Source organism: Lepisosteus oculatus, chromosome 5 (genome assembly GCF_040954835.1).
Source record: "Lepisosteus oculatus isolate fLepOcu1 chromosome 5, fLepOcu1.hap2, whole genome shotgun sequence".
NCBI lineage: Eukaryota > Metazoa > Chordata > Actinopteri > Semionotiformes > Lepisosteidae > Lepisosteus > Lepisosteus oculatus.
The window spans coordinates 8,451,763-8,474,823 of record NC_090700.1 but is presented as its reverse complement, the minus strand read 5'-3'; the positions used below and the strand labels follow the sequence as shown (position 1 = coordinate 8,474,823).

Below are 23,061 nucleotides of genomic sequence, written 5' to 3'. Positions count from 1 at the left end.
ACGCCTTTTTGGTAATGCTAATTTGAAATCTGTTTGCGGGATGTGCATTTTGAAACAGCTCATCTTTATCCAAGGCCATAGAGATTACCAAATCATTAAATGTTCATTATAAAGTCTATTTTCAGATTACATGGATCTGGTGGTAATAAGAGATTTGTGTCTACCGGATACAATTAACTAGCAATGTGTCACTTCCAAAGAGACTGACATACATCTTGTTTTTTGCAAGGTTGAGTATTGACCCTATTCTAAGTTGTTCTTATAGAGCAGGTGTCCCAATCTAGTGAGCAGTGTAACATAGCAGTGTAGTGTACCACCACTGAATGTTGTTTTTCTTAAAATGATGGTTTTTGAGGGGATTCAACCCTTTTGCATTTTTATTTGTGTGATGAAAGTTTGAAGATTTCTGCACATTTCAGATGTTTTGCCATACATTTTTAAGCTGTTCCCTTTCTCTTTTGTTTAATTTTTGTACTGCACTGAGAAATGTTTGCAATGTTTTTTTTTTCACTATTTGAAAGTGCAGTTTTCTGCTTTTACTTCATCCCTGGCAGTTTCTAAGAAGGCTACACTCATAAATAAGAGAAAGTATGTCAGAGCTCCAGACATTTACATGTCTGTCTTCATTTACATTTTGAAGAAAACAGATGTCAAATTGTTTGTGGATCTGATCTATTTTTAGTGGGCTAGATCTTTATGAAGATTAGTGGGTGAGTGACTGGAGACACAGGCAGATTAAGTTCAGATATCTGTCTTTTTTGCTGTTTTGTTGCTTCATCATATTCCTTTTGTTAGTGGCCTATTTTATTCTTGTTTATAAATGTTGAATTATAAAATGCAGGAGATTATTCAAAGAAGTAGTTCCTTTACGTGATTACTATACTGTGGTCATTCAGTGAATGTTAACAGATGGGAAATATTTGGGTTCTGGCTATCAGAGTTGCTGATTCCAAAGGACTTCTTATTTTGAATTTGGACTAATGGAAGAACTAGCATATAAAGAAGGATTATAGTATCAACCTTTTTTACAGTGCCAAGTTTTTCTCATGTCTTCTTAAAGATAGATAGCATACATGGCCTTACATCATGAAAGACAGGAGCACATTTTTCTATTCTGTAGAGTAAAAAGATTCTTGGCTTATTAAACCTGTCTAAGTCCATTAATTAAAATGTGATCTGACATCACCTGTTCTGTTTTTCACTATGGCAAAGTAGTTTTCATATGTTTGCGAGAAGAGACATCTCCACATTTTCACGCAGTAACTGTTCCAAAGATACCAGTCATAATCATGAAGCAGAAACAAAATCACTTGCATGCATGTAGAAATGTTAACAGGGCCTTTGACATATGTACTAGTAAGATTTATATAACGGTATTAATGTACAGGTTGACAGGCAGTGCTCTCACACACATTTGGATAGATGCTTAAGCACCACTGTCAGCACACTCTTGGTAATTCCCATGAAACTGTAGGCAAGCCAGTTATGAAACCAGTTGAACATCATTGGCATTTTCTGCCAACGTTCCTCTGAATTTGTCATTAAACATGCAAGCAAATAAGCTGAGAAAATATCTGCAACATCTCTGATGTACTTTATTGCAGTGTTTGATGTGGGACAATGGAATGGGTGGCAGTTTACCATAAATAATCCTACTCCCATGGTATAGTACTTCTGGCAGTGAATATCGCATCTTACTAAAAAACACTGTATTTGTATAATGGCCTTCCAAAAGAAGAGAATATAGAGGATTACATTCAAAACAGAATGTGCAGGTTTCTAAAGCAATATAGACTTGAGAACATAAGAGGGTGGCATTCAGTGCTTCTACCTTTTTTTGTTTAGGGCTCTTAGAATCTCATCCTGTCACTTCTTGAAAGTAGCAATGGTATAGGATTCAAAAACATGGCTGGTTATCTTGGTCCAGATCCAGCAACCCTTTCATATTTTATTGTCCTCCTCTAGTCTTGATGTAAAGTAAACACTTGTTTGTTCTTTTTGTGAAGAACCATTTGATGACAGCGGATATTCTCTACATCTGATAGTTACATTAAATTTAGTTTGATAACATCTTTAACATATTCTGCCATGTGACTGCCAACAGTCCTCAATCTGTAAAATATTTTTAGATGAATAATTGTTTGTTTTTTTTTAGTAGGAAAATATACCAATAAAAATACGTCTTAAACAGGAAACTGTTTTATATATAAAAGGATATGCTATCTCATTAAAGAACGTGTTAGAACCTACACAAATTAATTGGTCTTTGTTTCATGTAGCAGTTAGAATCTGTTTCATGCCAGTCCTTCTTGAGCCAAGGGTATGGCAGACAGGAAGAAACTGTTGTGAAGGGAAATTTGCAAAGTCTGTAGTGAGGTGTGGCTTGAACACTGTTGTAGACGATTTAATATCTAGCAGCACCACAGCCTGTAGTCTTTAGTGTGGAGTATCTATGTAGAATATGTAGCTAATTTGTGAAATGGTGTCAGGTTAAAGTTCACTATGAGCACATCTCATATGGAATCTTGTCTTCAGAATCTTTGATCTCCCTCTGAGGATATGAGGACCTGTTCCTAAATCTCTTGACTAAAAGCCATAATTAGTGAGATGAGTCACCTGTATCATTAAAAGGTAATTAGTCATGAAGGAGGCTTAAGATATTGATGTTATTCTCACAGATTGTAATCGCAATGGCAGGAGATGATAAATATATCACCCATGTATTATAGGAGAAAATCACAAGAGAATATACCTACTCTATTCAACTATCTGGAAAATGTGATAATTTAAAAAGGTATTATCATTGCTGCATTTAGGACTATGCTACAAGATTTATTTGATGCCTGAGCTGAGTTGTTTTTGACCTTGAATTAATCCTCGGTTAAATTCCTTCACTGACACTCCCAGGTTTCAGGGATTAACAAGTGGTATTAAAAAACAGTGTTTTTTATTATTAAATGCAAATTACACTGAAAGCATGATGCAAGGTTTTTTGCGCACTTAAAATAAATGTTAACTTGATATTTTTCCTTTGTTTCTCCAGCACTTAATATTGATCCATTGCATACAAATCGCTCACTTTGCACTATGATTCACTGTGCAATGATTTTTTAAGTAAGATATGTAGGATCACAGGGACCTAAGGAACATTTGCTTTGATAAAAAAAGACGTTTAAATTTGATTCCCTCTTTAAAACTGCATGGTAGACGGAATATTAGAACAATGAGTAACTGAAAATTCTTAAATGATTCTTTACATTCTTCTATAGAAGCATACAATGATAAATACTATACGTTGCCTTTATCAATGGTGACAATTAAACCATGTTTGAAAGGATTTGAATGTATTTGAAGGTTTCAAGAGTGGAAAATGGTTCTAGCTGCATTGATGTGGAGCTCTCTCTGGATTGGGGGCACTTGTTTAAATTGTTACCCTGTACATTTTACAAATACCATACAATGAATTATCAATGTGTATCAACAACAATATTGAGAATCGGGGTTAACCCACTTGTTTAAGTGGTAGTCTCCTGGCTCTAGGATAAGGATGATTGGGCTCCTGTTCAGAGGGGTTATCCAAGAGGTAGCTGCATAGGTGAAGACGTGGTCGAGGCAGAATGAACATGACAAAAATGCGGAACAAGATGTGTGCAACGTATATATAGTCAGTAATGATTCTGATTTATTACAGCTAGGGAAAACTGGCTTTTTGTGTCTTTATCCCTGCTGAACCTCAGTTAAGAACCTCATTTTAATGTTTTCGGAACTGGTATAAGTTAGGAGTGCATAAAATATTTTTATTTTAATTTTAAAAATGGAGCCCCTGCTTAAAGGTACATCACTTTTTTTTACTGCTTCATTAAAATTATAGACGCAAAGCTCTGGGTCATACTTATGTTGAGAGTTACCTCTCAATCAGCTTGATGTGTCAGTTTAGTTACAGGGAGCATCTCTTGATTGTGAGCATTATGAATGCATGTATTTTGTATTATGTATTTTTATGCTGTCAGTATTATAACCAGTCACTTTCTGACTGAATTGTGGGAAAGCATATATGTATGACAGGATTGTAAGTAAATACATTACTGAAGGTTGCACATTTCAGTGCCTTTTGAACACAAATTACAGTATATTTTGCTGCAAGGAATGTGTAAGATCATATGCCTTCACTGAAGTCCATGCAATGTGAATAATTGGGTTTTAACAACTAAAGGAAATTAATTGTATAAATCTTACAAGTATCATGAAAAGCTTAGTCTTCCATTCTTTGTTGGTGAAAGTTGGTTTCCCCTTGATCTCTGCTGTAAAATAGTAGTTAAAATCCTAATTTGAATCTGGTACAAGATACTCAGTGTTAAAAAGAATAAAAACCTTGAAACTTCAATTATTAATTTCTTCGAGCTTCTCTGAGCACTAGAGAGACTTTGTGTAGAAGCCCGAGTAGCCTTGAAGCATATTACAAAATTAGATGAATTTACATAAAGATAATTGTTCAAGGGTTTCAAAGTTTTTATATCAATATTTTGAAGAACCATTATCATTTTAATAGAAGGTTTAACAACATCAAAGTGTGTTTCTGATATTAGGTCATTAATTATATACAGAAGAAACTCTCCTAATATTAAACATAGCTTTTCTTCAGGCAATACTTAACTTAACAGTCAGCTTTTCCCAAGCTTTATTGTAGAAGTTCAACGAAGAATTTCATTACTCTCAGCATAGCTTCATAATAGTAGGGAAGCAGTTTCAAGCACAGGAGGGTTAGTGTATTCAAATATCATTAAATGTCACTAAGTTTCTTTTGCTTGCCCATTTTTGTTAGTGAAACATTTGTTAGCAACAGTTACTGTACTTTGGCATTCTTAAATTGTCTGGATGGAAGAAAAAAATGTTTGAAGCACATTTTCTCTGTTTTCCTGTGCATATGTTTGTTGTTTGAACTCTGCAAAAGCGTCCATTGAATTGCTGCTTTTTTAGTTTTTCAAGGACTTCTTCCTTTCTGTTTTTACAGCTCCAGGGATCATTGAGAAGAAAATTAGAAGGGAATCCACCAACAGGGTTTAACCCAAAACAAAATGGAATTTCAAGTGGAGCTTTTAATGCAGACCTTAAACGGTTGCGGGTCGATGCAGGTAGTAGTCTACGACAAAGTGGCTGTGTGTTCAGCAATGGGCAGTCACAAACATTGCAGGGCACTGAGGGTATGGGCCATGCCCTTCAAAGAAAAGACAATAGCTTAATGGCCCAAATGAGTGGAAGTGATCTATTTAGTCTAACTCTCAAGGAGATGAAGAAGGAACCAGGAGAAGTTCATCCATGCAGCCAAACCTCCATTGACAACAACATGATGACCTTTGATTTTAAAGATGAATCTGGTTGTCAGATTGATCCAGAGCTCCAGGATCTGTTTGATGAACTCACCAAGTCTGTGCCCTCTCTTAATGACCTAGAGTTTGAGAAGATTCTGAAGCAGGATGCTGATTCCTTCAGCTTGGACCTGGGACGACCCAGCTCAGCTGGGATGAGTAAGCCTTCTCCACAGATGGAGAAGATAGTCATCAAGACTGAGTACTCACCCGGGTTTAGTCAGGCTTCTGCAGGGTCACCCCAACTGAGACCAGCTTCTGCAGGACCGACGTTCTCTATAAGCACCTCATTATCATCTTCTCCAGTGACTTCTACACCTCAGAACCTGAGCCAGGGAGCGCAGGGCTCCTCTAGTGCAGCTAGACCTCTGACCAGTTGGCCTGAGGTGTCCCACGCTGAGCAGCTGAAACAGATTGCTGCAAACCAACAGCCAACAGCAATGCTGCACCAGCAGCAGGGCCAGTCAGCAGCGATAGCCAGCTGGTCATCTGCAATGTCCACACACTCGTCTCCTGGACCTTTTGGGCAAGAGAAAATCCCAAGCCCTGCCACCCTTTGCCAACAGAGGATCAGCCCCCAGAATTCTATCCTGCCCCCCATGACCAACAGCCAGACCAAAGGGATGAACAATTGCCTCTTCAAATTGAATGGCAACAGTAGTGCAAACCACATGGGCATGAAAGTGCTGAACACCAAGCCATTGTCTCACTTCAGCCCCAAGGCCATCAGCCAACCGATTTCATTGATGGGGGACTCGCAGAACAAGTCTCCTGTTCTGCACTATCAACAACAGCAGCAGCAACAAGGAACATCTGTTCAGACACAGCCACACCCTCCTCCACATTTCCAGAATCATGCTCTGCCACGACTTCCTAATGTGCCAGTATCCCAGTGCCTGCAGCCCAAGACTCTGCCACAGAAGATGCAGCTAAACCAGCATGCCCCTGGGCTTCCATACAAGATGGCTCAGCAAAGACAGGTACAACCCAAATTTTATTTTTAGTCTTTTTTTATTTTCAATTTTCAATTTTTATTTGTAGTCTTTAGTCTTTTACTATTGTTTTAACATCAACACATTTCAGATTTCCCTTCCTGGTCTCAGATATATTGTGTTAATGATATGAATAGCTTTGTGTTTATATGTTTATCAAGGAGTTTAAAGCCAAAGCAGATCTCCTAGAAGGAATAAAGCTAGCAAAAGCTTCTCCTTGATGGCGAGAATGTAGTTTATTTCAGATTCTAGGAGATCTGTTAAATTGCCACTGTATGACTGTTTTGTTTCTTTGATAAAAGAGACTGTTTCCTTAAAGTCACTTCTAAAAGTGATCCAGTACACTCACCAGCAGAGTAAGTTAAAATGTCACAAGCCTCTGGCAGTGAAAGTGGTCTGTCAACTTTTAGGCAATGAAAGTTTACATGCTTCCTGCTGACATCTCAAGTGGCATTTTAAAGGAGAATGATACTAGTGGATATAGCCGCAGTAGTCCTATGTCCAAAAAAACTGGAATGTGGACAAGGAATGCAGTGGTTTGTTGTGCTGCATTATTACTAATCTTTTTTTCAAAGAGAAAACATACTGTAATAGCTTTTGATTTAGCCATTTCACTCAATTGACTTTATGGTTGAACTGTTCAACAAAGGATTATCCTTTTGTGTCAGTTTTAAGAACTGTTGGTGGCAAAGTCACTCAGTGCAATATGCAAAGACAAGTGCTTTTGCTGATTAGAATGCAGAAGGCCGACACTATTGTGAGATCCAGCCACTGTCTTTTCTTAGCATCCTGTGGCTCCAGCATGCCTTGGGCAGATAGGCAACAATGTTTGACTTGAAGGAACATTGCTTCGGTAGCTTTTCTGTTGTAGCCGTTGTTGTGCTGATGGTGAGGTTCTTGAATATGCATATCCCTGAAAGCAAATTTGAAGATGACAAGCATTGCCAAGCCTTGGTAGATTAACATGCAGCACTTCTAAATTCTCTGCTTGTCACAGTCACTTTTCATCAGAGCGTAGGCTCGCACAGCAGGATTTGCTAATTGGAGGTTGTTAGCCACCAGGGACAAGTTGTGGAAAATGACAGTAATCTGCTTAGCTTGTTACAGGAGGCTGAACTACTGATTCGTTATGATTGGAAAGATATAGAACATCTTCCCCCCCTTTGATTTTTTTTTTCTCTTAAGAAGTAATATCAGTGTTGGTCTTTGTAACAAATTGTAATGTAAGCCACACAAGATGATCCTTTTAAAACAGTGAGAGAAAAAAAAGACATCTACAAGATGAAAAAAGTGACTCTCTTCCTGAAGTGCAGACATTTGTTTTATGATACGAAACGTCAAGCAATTAGTTGCAAGCCCATCAACCTTCTTTCACCAACAACAGCTCACTATTGAAATGAAGTGCTGATTAGCAAAGACTGAAGATATGCTAGAGTGTACCCATTTCTCAAGGAAACATGTTTTTGGTGTTTGCTTGGAGACCGTTGAAGGTTTCAAAAAAACAATCGAAACGAAATTCTTTGGCAGCTTGTTTCCTTTCCCTTGGGAATGGGAGATGGAACTAACAGGGGTACTGTGATTATATGAGCTAAATACCTGGAAAGCATGGGACAAAATCCCTGGAAATCTATAGTTCTGGTCCATCAGGCAGCTCAATATTACTTACATATGCATCAGCAGAAGGTCAATTATAGTCATGTTGTAAGGCAGTAACGGGTGTAGTGTGAATGAAAAGTGAACCAGTGTTGCCTAGTCTTGAAATCATTATAAGCCTTCTTCTTTAAGTGTATTGACTTACTGTACAGCTGCCTGCAAAATAATAAGGACATACAGTGCGCCATTTTCTCAGACATGACTGCAGAGCCTGTGCAGAAACAGACAATTGTGTGTAGGTGTATTTGTCGCCAAGCCAAAGGGGATGAGGGGGTTAACTCTTAACTGTACTTCCAGTGTGGAATGGAATGCTAGTCTGCTTTTGTGAAGCAGCAAACACTGTTTTAGTCTCTTCCCACAGTCCACTGAATTAGTAATGCCTTGGAAAGAAAGGACCCAAAATGGTGTCACGATCCCCACTGGAATGCTAGCAGAACCGTTAGGAGATCTGAACTCCCTCCCACAAAGTTCGCTGGCAGACAAGTTGCACAAAAAAAAATCAGTGTTCTAAAGTACTGTGCATGTATGCTATTAATGAGGAATTGCTGTAATAATGCTCTTAGGTGGCCTGTGTTGCTGATGGAATTTAATACAGCTTTAAAATAGTTTTTTTGTGCAATAAAATGATCAGTATGTCTCCCTCACAAAGCAGCACTTGTGACAGAATAATAACCATTATATATATTTATTGAGGATGTTACTGGATGACTTTTCTCATGTTTATTTCCCTTTTCCCTTTGTATTGTTGAATCATATTTCAGGTACTGAACTGTAATAATCCATAGAAAAATAAAGTTTTGGTTCTTTAGTTTGACAAGGCTAGAAACCGTGAAATTTCCCTCTCACCTTGCAGACTCAGTAGGTTCTTTTTCCTGTACCGTTACTGCAATATTTTCATAGCTTGAGCTCCAGAAATTCAGGAAATTGATGTCTCTATCCAATTTCAAAATAGTTTTTTCTCAACGGAAGAAAACAAGGGTTAACAGTATTGCAGTGTTGTTAAAAAATTGAGGTTGAAGAGGTAAGGTCATGAAAGAAGTTAAGCCTGGGTTCAATTTAAGAAGCCTTGAGGAAATGGTATATTTGCAACTGATAGGCCCCTGGAATAGGCCCTAGGTTATCTGTCAATACTGGCTAAAAGTGTTAATTGATTTCACCAAAACAATCAAAGAAAATATTGATGACATTCTTTAGCTCAGTATCTTCAGATAGAGAACTGATTCTTACTAATGGCATTGTTGTCTCCAGAGTAACTTCAAACAATGAATAGTAAGAACTCATCCATTTCTTAATTCCTTGTGTTCTATGAATATAATGGTCTACTCGTGTATTTATGGTTCAAAGGACAGATTTATGACTTTAAACCTATTAATATAAGATTAGGTACCTTTACTACCCAACATATTGAAAAGATTTTTACTTAAAAAATGCACCCTGCAGATGAATATTTTAAATTATTTTAAAATATAATGACTTGCTGCTCATGTTCAATAAAGAAAGCTATTGAAAACAACAGAGTACCCATCTACAGTACATGGTGGGATTTAATAAAAGGAAATCGCGCAATTATTTGGAAAACAACTCAATCAGTTTAAACTTTTTGGGGATCCAAAAATCAAGCAACTACAGGTGTTTAATATTAGATTGATTGGGTCGTATAAGTCTTTTACATGCACATTTGAAGATTATCCAACTTTTGATTGCACTGGTTAAATGCCAGCATGAATGATTTGTCAGCCTTACCATGTTAAAAAATGAAGGTTTTTCAATGTAAAACGAAAGACTTCATAGCAGTGGAGTCCGTTTATCTAACTTTCCCAGTGGTTACATTGCTGAATGGAAAGTAAATGTTTTTTGTGTGGCAATTCATTTTTCAATCACAGAACCTAAAGACGTTAGTTTCAATGCTGAAAACCCACAGCATTGCATTAGGTTTTAGCTGTAATGGGAAGGTAATTTTCAAGAAAACTGAGGGAAACACAAGAAAGATAAAGATTAGAATTGACATGGGATATATTTAATCTCAGTAGGACTTTCACTGAGATCCCTCAAAGTGGAAGAAAAGAGTATCACGAGTTCCTCTTTTTGCAAACAGACCTTTTCTAAATACAGAAGGCCGACAGGGGTGGGGGCAAGGAGCTGTGGTAACGAGCTGAACTTGCAGCTTGGGGTACTGTATGGAAAATTGATCTCTGTGAGACGTTTTACCCCTCCCCCCTTGTACTCTTACTCCTCTGTGCTCTGAGTGTCGGTGGGTTAAGGAAATCATTGAGATGGATGAGAATTTTGCCATGTTGTTTAATAGCGCTGTGAACAGAGCGCTTGTTTCCTGGGAATGGGATATCCTGCCAAGTTCAGATGCCTAGGCCTTCCCTTGGGACTGCATCCTGACTCCAGTCTGCAGGAAGTGCAGTGTGAGAGTCGGAGGAAGGGCCAGGCTCACTGTCAGGCTGTTTGAATGTGAGTGGATGGGAGACTAACTTACACTACTTCTTTATAGAGTGGGGAGCACATGTGGTATTCATTTAAAACAAGCAAGCAAAGGCGAAAGAGAAGGATGGAAAATAGCTTCATGCCTAGCCAGAATGACCAAGAAAGGAGTACCGAGATAGAGATTTAAATTCAGTTGTGTAGCGTAGCCCAGTTCATTCTGGGTTTCATGAAAAAGGGAATGGCGTGGAGCATTACTAATGCAAACTGAAGAAAATTTGGCTTTTCCTCAGAATAGCTCTCTTAATGTTAAGGGATTCTCACAGTCCCCTAGTTAATTAAAGACAGTGTTTTAAAGCTGCAGTATCCAACAATCCTTTATATTTAAACCTTTGCTTTTGTAATGTAACACATCCGTTGTTTTTTGTAATTGTTGGAAGACTTCATGGTTGCAGTTCAGCTGGCAAAAGGGTGAAGTATTTGCACAACTGATAAATCCAAAACTAGCACTTAGTGACAGTTCTGTGGAGACTCTGTGACCCTGTTTGAGGTTATTTTTAGACTATTTAAAATTGCATTCTATTCAGTTACACTAGGGTGCACCTTATAAATTAATCTATGGAATGACTACATTAGTTAGTCATTGTTTTCTATTACAAGGCTGGGTTCTAATCATTACAGTTGTTTTAAAGTCGTGGTATCTTCACATCAATGGTATGGAGTATTTGTAATTGAATATAGAAGCCATTTGTGTTTGAATGGATGATGGTCTATAATGGTTTGAACTCTACAGCACAGTACATGTAGAGCAGAGTTAAGAAATGCTTATTCAGTAACCGTTTGACTTTCTGATTCCTAAGAATTTGTATTTGGGATTAGACTTTATCAAGTTTGATGTTTCTGAATTCTTTTTACTCTGCAGTTATTAAACAAATGCGACTCCTTTCCCACCCATGTTTCTTCTTGAGTTTGCATGGGGTTTTGATAGATGCTCCACTTTCCCGGTGACTTGGTGTTTAGTTTAACTGGTGTCTTTTAATTGAACTGGTGCGAAGGCAAGTTGTAAATGACTGGCATCGTATTCAGTCTGGAAACCTGTCGTGTTCTCTGTGCTTCCAGGTTGCCATGACCTGACTAGGAATAGCCAGCTTTCTGATAATGGATAGATGAGTTTTAGACTATGCTGTCTAACGTAATTAGGCAGTGGATATGTTACAGCAGGAACCAGACTGACTTCTTTCTCTGCACTGCAAAACACTCTCCCTGCCCATTCTTCCAATTCTGTGCAATACATTTTCCATGCCATCCTAGATAGGAGTTGAGACATACCTCTCTTCTTTCTCTTTCAGCAAGCTGTCAGACCTCAGAATTCCTTCCATGAGAGAGTTGTGATTTTTTTTTTTCATTTTTGTAATGGGAGGGTGGAGAGGTTTGGAGGTTGAGGGAAAAGAGAAGTCTTCTGTAAGGCATCTGTTTCCAAAGTAATAGCTCTTAATAATTGAGTGAGCTGCTGTCTAATCCATTCTGTGCTGGGAAATATTTTGTGTCAACACAGTGATTGATGTTGTTTACGTGCCGTGTGTTTTCTCGGATATGCTGTGCATTAACTCTTTAGTGACAAATGCTTTCCAGGGCATTGAGTGGTACAGAGAGCTAAGCTTAGCAAGAGACTTAGCTCAGTGATGTTACCTTCTGACAGGCAAACTTTCTGGCCTTTTCTTAAGCCCGCATTAATTTCCCTTTCGTTCTGTCTGATGCTCTGAAACAGTCTACAGGCATTGGTATATAATTTTGTTTCCCTTTCATGTCTCTGATTAAAATCAAAAGGTTGCTTTCGCTCCAGGTCCAGGGAGGTGTAAAACTTCAAAGCGATGGAATCTGATGACTAACTTCCTAGCCTTTCACTTCCAAAAACCCTGCTTTCAAAGAGCAAATTTTTTTTTTTTAACGAGACCATTGTGATGTTGCAAAATGGTCCCCCAGTTTGCCAATATAGATTAGTTGTGGGAGACTAGAAGAAGGATCTTGAGCGAGCTGTGAGGCTCAAGCATGAAGTATGAGGGCAGCTATCATCAAGCCTCATCTTAGCTTGTGCAGTCCTGTCTTCTGAAATGTTTTGAGCTTCACATTTTGTGGTTTTACCCATTCAGACAAGAAAAACACCTTAGAAGGGGAAACAGTATCCAGTAGCTCTCCTATCTAAACAGCAGAAAATTTCGATTAAAAAAACTCAATTTTACATGGACCTAGTTAAGAGTTTTTTCTTCTGTATGACTTAGGTTATCAGCCTCTTTAATTTAATAGGCATACAATTTAATTGATGATAAATACAACACAAGGCAGGAGAATAGACAAAAGGTAACTATGAAATCAGTGAGGTGGTCCTATTATCTGGCCCTGACTGCTGGACAGAATAAGCCTCGAAAACTCATCCATGAAAAGTCAGAGGGTTGTATTTAAACATTATTAACAGCTTAGAGGGTTTAATGTTCATGCTGTTCCCACAGTCCTGTGTTGCTTCCACAAGTTTTTTTTTTCCGAGGGAGCAGAATGGAAGCCTTTTGAAATGTATTCCCTGTTGGCATCATGTTATTTTTCCAGAACAGGTCTATCCTTTTCTTCTCCGCAGAAGTGATGAAAAAAAAAGTTTGTATTAGACTGGAAGCTGCTGAGACCCAAATATGGGAGGGGTGAGGGGGTGGTGGAACCAACATCTGCAGCCCATGAAAAGATCAAGGAGGTTTTACTGTGTTCTCTGGGGAGAAGCCAAGAGGCAGATACTGTTTAATTCACCTTTCTTTCTTATCCAGAAAACAAGGGGATCTCTCTGTTAACTGCGCTGGAGGATGATGTTCTATAAGCGTGCCGTAATTGATTAGCCTTTTTGCTATTGCTTGTTGCAGTATTGGTCTTCTCATTTTTGAAGAACAATAATAAATACCAAGGCCATTTTGTAATATTTTTAAGTACTTAACTGTAGGATAAGGATAAGCCCCTACAATATGTTCTTAACATCTAGTGTGGTCTGCGTGGTACAGTATGATGTAGTTCATTTTGTTTTGTTGTACTCGAAGACTAATCCCTAGTAGGTCATAGTAAACTGTAAATTACAGTTACAGATTAAACATAAAAGCTGATTTAGCTTCATTCTATTCTCTGTACATATAACATTATGCACACTACAATACCTTACAGTAGAGTGCATCTAAATACCCATAAACATTTATATTATACATTTTGTTATCTGATTTAGGTTATATGTACAAGTTAGGTGATAAAGGTAAATTTTAATTCTGTTTGCTATATTTTGATAGGCAGGACATTTTGTGTTTTATAACTTCTCAGTACCCTTATTGTTCTCCAAGATTTATACTTTTGCTTTTGGTTTATTGGTTTTGAGTCACCAGGTGTTAAATCTAGCAATGGGTCAATCTCAGTGTGTATGGTACAAAAGTGAAGTCCTGTACTGTGTGATATATTCGGTCAAAGCTTTGTGGTATTCTGTTTGAAGACAGTTGAAATACACTTCAGGTGTTTGGCCTTACTGATGGAAAGTAAAAGTTGAGAGATCTGAAAGAGGAAGTACCACAGAAGTGCTTTCTGAAGAGCCATTATGATACAGTAGGTGCCTGAGACTGTACCATCATAGCATTCTCCCTGGAGCTCATCATTAGGCTCTGCTTAGAACCCACAACCATTGGAGAAAGTGGATCTGGAAGTGTGTCAGAGACTGAACGGTGACTTTCTTGACTTAGTCTGGTAAGCAGCAGGCTTGGTAAGCTACTCAAATACAGGAAAGCTATGGTGGTTTCCAGACTAAAAGATAAGACTCAGTAAGCTTTGAGTGCCAATAAATATAATAGTGAGCTTTTTCTTTAGGTTTATCAATTTCATGCTTTCTGTGTATAAATAGTTTATTATGAAGCTTCAATTCAGAGCAAATTATTAGGAGATAATGCTTTCCATTTTTATGTTGTGCAATACCAAACACTAATCTAATATGCATAAAAAAGAAAGACAAAGATTTGAAAAGTGAGACTCCTGCTGGAGAACCAGGGTATAAAGTACAGTGCAATGGAAAGGTTTTATGAACAGTTCATTTAGATTTGTTACATTATATAATATATATATAATTATATGTTTATTTAATTTGTGTAGATAAACTGCATAGGAAACTATATATATATAATCTAGCAAATAAAAGTAACACAAATAGAGGGTGTTTGAAATTATTTTTCATTCTGAGTGTTGATAATTCAGACTCTAGAGTCTCTTCAGTTACAGTAAGTCACAGCCATATACGTGGTTAAAATTTTAAGACAACAGTTTTATTTATGGTGCATGATAGGTTGAGCAAAATGTGAAAAGTGAAACTATCTGGAAATACTTAATGCAACCTGACATTTAGAAGCATTTATTTCAGAGTTTCCATTTTCTGTCTACATTTCCTACTACTTTTCCCCTCTTGTTTTTCTCAAGTTGTCAACTTTTTTCATGGCCTGTTGCATCATGTCAGCATGTACATGATGCTGGGTAAGACTGGTATTCCAGAAAAGACAAGGACTATAGCACTGCAGACAAAATTTTAGAAAATTAACTAAAACCTTTGGGTCTAGGATCCATGAGCATTAAAATACAGTGCCCTCTAGATGTATTCATACTCCAGCTGAACTAAGACCACAGAATGTCAGGGTTACAGATAGAATAATGTGTCACGCTTCAAACAATTCTAAAAATGTAATCAATCATAATATTACTTTCACAGTGGAAAGTTATATTAATTATACAGAATTTATTGAATTCCAGAACTCACGTCTGTGAAATCATTCACCCTAAATATTCCTTTAAGTAAAATAAAAAAAAAACCTATCTACTTGCTCTTTGGAAGTGCAGTGCAACTATATAGAGGCCTCTTAATGTTTCCTGTTTCCCTTGGGTATAAAAAGAGGTAACATATAAGAGACATGACCATGCCTTATCATGATTAAACTCAAAGAGCTCTCCAAAGATTTCAGGCAAATGGTCATTCGCCTCCACAATCTGGGAGGATAAAAATCCCCCAAAAGCTAAATCCGCTACTTTACCTTTTTCATTATCAAAATTTTTATGGCTACTGGTATAGTGGCTATCCCTAGCAGGAAGAGAATGGTTTTATTGGACATTGACTGTATAAATCCAGACAGGAAGACTTAGTGACATGCAGAGATATTCCACAGGCAGACTGTATCCCTGGGTAATTGCAATGATTAAGACAAGGTACAAGGCATTAAGAACACTGCGAAGAGCTCTAAGCTTACTCTTGCTTTTTGTCCTTCTGCTGCGGTGGCCAGGCTGTGGGCAGCAATCGGGATCCCATAATGCATCAGGTAGCTGGGAATGGAGTCTTGGCATATCTCTCGGGCACACAAGCCCCCTGGCATAGCCTAGTCAAGAATACAGGCCTATATTCAGGGACGGCTTGCTTTTTGAGGTTTGAAAGAGCAGATCTGTTTCCATGGTAACTGGATCTAGAAAAATAGGAATACAGAACGTGATAATTATGGCACTGTAAAACACTGACCCTTTATGCTGTAAGAATAAGGACCATTGCTTAAAAAAATCATAGACTAATGGTAAATCTAAAGCCATTAGATTTATTGGTACCTTCGGCTTTACATAGGGCTACTGATACTGTGGTTGGACTGGATATAAAGAGCCTCCATCATTACACTGTTTTGTTTCCTTATAAACTTGCTGCTTGTTTAATCAGCTGCCCAGTTCAGGGTGGGTTTTCTAAAGCAGCTATCAAATACTGTAACTGCCACCTCCTTTTCCAAGCCACAGCCTGTTGCTACTGTGACCCTATTCTCTTAGAGAAAGGGACTTGTTCCATCACCTGAGGGAAGGAACGCACAAAGCTTTCTGTTCAGTATTGGAAATTGTGTTTTAAATGGTACCTCTAGACCAGAATAAAAGCTGTTTGTGTTTTGTTGTTGTTGGTGATGATGATGATATTTATTTTCCAAATGTCATATAATTTGGAAAATATCAAAGTAGAGACAGGTTTAGTCGATGTTCACTGCACAGCAAAGCTGTATTATCTTTCTTTATAAACTCAGCTGCCGTACAAAAGTTAAAAGTGAAATGTTTTTTTTTCCTGTGAGGAAAGTGTATAAACTGTGAATAGTATCCATAGACTGAGGACACGCTGACAGCTAGAAGCCAAAGGAAAGAGGCCAATAGGGATTGTAAGTGATGGGTTATCACTTTTTCCAGGGCACTTTACGGATGGCCTTTCACTCGCCTACTTTTTCCCAACTACTTTTTTCCTTAGAATCCCTGGCTCGTACTGTAAAGCTGGCTATGAATTCATTGGAAAGTCTTTTTCAAGCGTCCTTTTCTGCAGATGCTCAAGCAGTCAGTTAAAAAAGCAGGCACGATTGTGATCTTGGCTTTTGTGAGTCTACAGATGGAACACGTGCAGGAACAGAGAATCTGAAAAACTTAATGATTAATCACGCCAACCTTTGTTCTCCTTAAAGGCGGGATTGTCGGACGAGACTGGTAACGAGGCTTCGTTGCTGGGCCTGTTGCTACGAGATTGCTTTGGCCCAAGAAGAGCCTGGCTCATAGCCCAGTGTCATGGATCTTGGTGGAAAAAATATTGACGCATTAAGCAAGTTTAAGACCATCTCTTTTAAAAATCAAATAGCTACATTAAGTCCAAGGACTTACAGGAGCTTAAAAGCATTTACCTCTTTTTCCCCTTAATGTTAAGAATGCAATCACAAAACCCCTGCCTCCCAATTGCCCATGCTTTGCATTTCCTCCTTTTTACACCTTCAGTGAGACAATAGCTGATGTTATTGTCTCTGAATACTAAAGGATTGTTCAGACGTTTTTTAGGCTGTGGTTTGTATATAATAATTTTCAAAATAAGAAATGAGTGTTTAAGAAGACATTCTTTGTGCATTCTATTATGCTGATCTTTAAATTAATTAATGTATCCCCTCAGCTTGCTGTGCCTGTGTCCTATGAAGTGATATGAGAAATAATTATAGCTGAACTCTGATAAGATGTGTCCCCTAAAATCTGTCTCTAAATCAAAATTTGAGTTTTCACTCAACTTGAATGAGTTTTCACCTTATGAGCAGATTTCAAGGAATGAATTAAGCTCATTTAATGAGAAATTTCTATAATGAAATAACAATAAAGTTCTTGTTTTAATTTTTGAATATCTGAGGAAACTACCAATCAGATTTTTAATTTATTACACCATGCTGAATTTTAATTGAAACTGGTATTTGGGGTAGTCAATTAAAAATCAATACACCTTGTAATTCGACTACAGTTAGTGGTGTAAAAAAAATATTTTTAACATCACATCACATTTACAGTATATACATAATATTCAGACTGTTAGATACATGAAAACAACATTATATACTGTAAAGCTCTTAAAAGACAGGTTTGATAAAATGCAGAACAACTAGGTAGAATGAGATGCAAATATCATACAGAGTAATGAAAACCAATTAATTTCTGATATTTCAGAATCCCTCACAGTTTTTGGGTCCTGTGTTTGATTCCAGGCTTGAATGCCTTCTGTCTTGGACCACCATAACAGCATTGAGGCCTGTCAATTAGCAGCCTAAACAGCACATAAAATGAGTCGAGACTGAAATCTGTGATGAAGGGCAAGAGGGACAGGCTGACCTGAATTGCTTTTATGAGCCACTCTAAAATCAATCTAAGCTCTTTTACCCAGATATTCAAATTCACTTCTGTGTTCAATTTTGGTGGAGGAAGCCTACTAGAGGAAATCTTTGCAAAGGTCTTCTTTGGTTTGTTACAGAAAGCTTGTAATTATCCATGGGGTCAGAAAGACTATTTGTCCTGCTGCCAGTATGACTTATTAGATGGTGTTGAAAAATTTCCAAAAGGGGCTGTGAGTCAGCACTAGTTAAAAAAAAGGGTATCCATGGTTCTTGCTGTAAACGGTCCATACAACACAGCTTCTGAAATAATTTAACCAGAATTGTTTCCACCACAGTTCAAAGTCTTGTACCACGACTGTCTTGCCAGGTGCAAACAAAAAGGAACTATAGTGAATGCAAATGCTGCCCTCTAGTGTAAAGCTCTGGAAAATTACAAAGCACCGGCATCTGATTGAAGCAAAAGTATATTTTATGCTACCTGTTGTACTATGCATATATTCTCTTCAAGATCTTATGAAGCACTGAATTAATTCTCACATGACAGCTCATCAGAGATACTGTAGTTAGTAAGACATTCATGACCTTTTTTACCATTCCTTTCACTAAGTTTGTTTTTTTCATAATGACTAGTTACGCTAGAATAAAAGCAGAAACAGATTCTTGTTAATCTTTCAAATTATTGGTTTTCTGGCCACAAAAACAAAGAAAATGACACTAGCCCTAAAAACCAGAAGAGCATAAACTGCATTAAGCGTCTCAATAAAAAGAAAGCATACTAATTCTAAATTAAACAATCTTTGCTTCGATAAGTCATATTTTTTACAAAGTTGATCTTAGTTCAAAGAATTTTGTCTTCTGTTTGTAATCCTAATGTACTGCAGACCATGTGAGCCTTATTTTGTGGAACAGGAGTTTGGCTCAGGCAACACGTTATGTATGAAGAGAGGTATCTTAGCCCTAAAATGTTCCATCCATCTTATTGGAAAAAAAAAGAAACCGTCAAGGAAAGTATGGTTTCTTTACTTATGTAAATGACCATCCTAAAATTCAGAACAGCACTGAAAAGGCTGATTTGCGACCACATTATTCTAGACTGATGTAAGTTGAATGGACCAAATTTAATTTATTGCAGATTTTATGCCTTCTGAGAAAAAAGTATTTTCTATCTTCTGTTACGTGTTTGTGACACCACCAAAGCCAAGGCCCCTTCAAGTGATGTGGAAGAAATGGACGATTGGTGGAAACTAGAGTGTAATCCATATCCTGATGGATTATAATCTTATCCAGGTTCCAAAAAGATGCATCAATACAGCTTTCCATAAATAATATTTTACAGGTTCTACCTCCTGGGACCCGGCTACCTGTGAGCAGCAGCTTTGCAAACAGCACCACTCAGCCTCCACAGCCGCCATCTTTGACCAATCAGCAGAAGACCATGGGAAAGAACCAGGCCATGCAAAGACAGATGGTTTTACAACAGCAAATTCTCAATGAGGGAGTGAGTATACACAACACTCTGATCTACTACAGTGTAGGAGCCATGTTCCTTGCACATCAGTCAATAGATAGTGTCAATACACAGATAAATGCATTGGTTAGTCACAATCAATAAATCAAACAGTCCATGAATAATTCTATCACTTCTTTATAGGGTCCGTTCTTTCTTTTGTTTAATACAAATAGGCATCCTAGAATTAAGAAGCAAGTAAAGGTTTATTCCATGCTGAAAAGAGAAGAAGCGAAACACAATGTTTCTTCAGGTGTGAAGGCTCCACAGCCGAAACGTTGTGTTTCTTTTCTTCTCTTTTCAGCAGGGAATAAACCGTGAATTGTTTTTTTGCAGCCTACGCATGCTGACGCAGCTCCCTACTTGAATTTCTTCAGTCCTAGAAATAAGACACGTGGAAAACTATAACTTTTCACGTGAGCCTTAAAATACTTTTTAATGATTCTTCAACCTAAAGCTCATGCCTGTTATGTGACAGGTTAAAGTAGGTGTTTCATTTCATTAATATATTATTGACTTGTTGTTCAGAGGTTTTAGCTAGCAAAACCCTAGTGACACTTAAAGAAATAAAAAAACATTCAAGGAAATAAGTTCACAAATGACAGTAATTGCATTTCAGTGTTTTGCTTCATGACAAACACCAGAATTGCTTTTGAGCAGTAGTATCTAGTAGAACAAACTTTTGTTAATGTTCAAAACACCGTAACAAATTCCTTTTTGCATTTTCAATTAATTTTAGGACAAAATGAGTCCACAGGATCAGTTAAACCGCCGTTTAACCAGGCCGCCTCCTGATTACAAAGAGTCAAGAAGAAATATGGTTGGAGCACAGCCGCCAACAAATCAGTACACAGGTAAAGTGAAAAATATTCCCATTTAACTTTTTGTGTAGTGTGCATGTAGTGTTCTTAAAAATAGCAGAAGATGCTCTGAAATGTTAATTTTTAATCATATATTCACAAATACATACTATATGATAGAACAAAGTTGTTATAGTACATAGTCATTGCAGGGTAATCCTGTCTTGAGACTTGATCTGACCAGCGTTTAATAAGCTTTCACATTAAAAAAATGTTAATTTGTAATTTATCTCCAGGTGGTGGGCTTTCTTTAGGGATGTCCTCGACCCAGACATTGACAAACAATGCTTCCAATCAGAGTGGTCTGCAAGCCAACTCCTGCCATCTTCCATCGGGCCAGGGAAGCAAGATGGCACCTACTTCCAATGAAAGGATATATGGGCCTGGAATGGACCCTCAACAAGGGGGTTATAACACACAGAATGGTGCAAACCAGCTCCAGCAACGTGGCAGCCAAAATCCAATGGGAATGAACCAGAATAACCCCAGATTTCAAGGACCTGCCAGCATGGGGACTAATTTTGGGCCTAGCTCTGTGACAAATGCACAGCACATGAGGCCAGCAGTAAACCAGGAGACTTCAGGCATGCCTGGACACAGACTGGCTGGTATGATGACGAATTCCACTATGGTGGCACCTAGCTGGGCACAAGGCTCTAAACAGACTGCAGCTCCTCCTCATCCCCTCGGAGTCAGGAGATTCCTGAATACGCTACATTCCCATCAGGAAGTGGGCAGCCGTCACTTTCCACATAGGTCTATAGCACCACCAAACCAAGTAGCTCCAGACATTTCCATGCGCCCTCTCAACCCAATGAACCAAGCTGTTAATGGGCAGGCAGCTGGGACAGCTACTGGACCCGCTCAGAGGCCTGGCCAGCCAAGAATGCCCACTTTGTCGACCATGACAAATATGAATCAGCTCTCACCTGCGCAGACAGCAAGCGCAGGCAATTTCACCGCCTCTGGTCATAATCCCCGCCCTTATCAAAGCAGCAGCAACAGTGGTGACCTGACCTTTGATTTTCTCCAGGAAGGAGACAACACAGTTCCAGGGATAAACACTGACTCAGATTTCATAGACTCGCTGCTGAAATCTGGCTCTGGAAATGATGACTGGATGGAAGATATCAACCTGGATGAAATTCTCGGCAGTCATTCTTAAAATGGCAGGTGGCTGTAGACACATACATGTCTTATAGCAACATGTCTGAATGCTACATTTACATGTCACATAGCTGCAGATTAAAGAGCCAATTTCCAATGGGCAGTACAAACTGTTTATGCTTAATTGTTTAAATGTACATTTTCCAGTTTTATTCCCTAAAAGGGATGTTATTGGTTTGGGTTTCATAGATAATGTGCTTAATTTATGAATATTCATTTCACAATTATTGAACAATAGTGGCCTTTGTTTTCTACCAATGATGAAAAATGTGTTTTATACTTTCCGAAATATCAAACAACCTTGTGTTGACAACTAGAGTAAGACAAGATTACATCATTTAACTTGTTTAGCCTTGCAAACTATCAGAGTTTACACCTTGAGCTGTTCGATATGATTTAGTGGTGATGCTGAAGGCCACATTATTTATGACAGATTGCTTTGAGACAATTTTGTTTGTTTCAGCACTTGTGATCAATTAGCTGTACGTGACAATTATGTGTATTTTGTTCCACAGTTTTTCCTTAGTTCTCTCTATTTTATTACTCTTTTGTACTTCTATTTTAATATACTTGACAACACTACTCAAGATCTCTGATATGTATAAAGTCACTGAGGGGGAGCTTAAATGTTGAAATATGTGGTTTATGCCTATTTTCTCTTTAACAAGTCTTGTTGTTTCACAAGTTGTTCTTTCTCTTCAAATAAGCGGTTTGTCCTTTTCTTAGTTTTAAACTCTGGCATTACTGGACAAATCAAACTGAGTCTGTCATGATCATTATAAATCTTCATGTTTCCATAAAACGCATGGGACTGCTTGTCTAAGTATACTTTATGACAAAAACTGTGCTGTATAAACTTACATTTCTATCCAGACTTGCAATGTTTATTCATCTTTTTGGAAGTCTTATAATGAGGTTTTGTTTTGCCTAGGACCAAGTTTTGTTTTGTTTTTTTCCCCCAAAAAATAAACCTCTCTGTATCTGGTTTGCTGTATATGTCAATAAAACAGGCTAGTGCTCTGACAGATTTTAAATCTCTGCACTTGTGTGTCAACTATGAAATGTACAGATTGTACTGCGCTTTGTAAAGAAATGTAAAGTATGTTTTGATAAACAAATCATATGCTTCAGAAGATTATATTTATACTTCTGTGAATTAAAATTTAGTAAATGTTATATTTTGTACTGAAAACTTGTTTCCTTCTAAAAAATGTTTTGTTCATTTTGTTGCGTGTTGAATGTGGTGTATATTTGGTGCAGCCATGTTAGCTTCCCAGTACCAACAATAAACAAATTAGACATTCAAGTGTCTGCTGTCTTAAAACAAAGAAAAAGCTATATAATTCATCTGAAATGCTGTCCATGCTGTGCGTACCCTTAGTAAGACTA

General features: G+C 37.8%; 1 protein-coding gene across 1 annotated transcript in view; it reads left to right on the top strand.

Moving 5' to 3' along the window:
* maml2 (mastermind like transcriptional coactivator 2) overlaps window positions 1–22,978 on the top strand; it is a 64,516-nt gene extending 41,538 nt beyond the window's left edge. Inside the window, exons 2-5 of the mRNA XM_006628068.3 lie at window positions 5,012–6,346; window positions 19,475–19,636; window positions 20,385–20,499; window positions 20,742–22,978. Of these exons, the coding sequence (XP_006628131.2) occupies window positions 5,012–6,346; window positions 19,475–19,636; window positions 20,385–20,499; window positions 20,742–21,670 (2,541 nt within the window). The 3' untranslated portion in view covers window positions 21,671–22,978. The remainder of the gene's footprint in view (window positions 1–5,011; window positions 6,347–19,474; window positions 19,637–20,384; window positions 20,500–20,741) is intronic.
* Window positions 22,979–23,061: the final 83 nt, after the last annotated feature.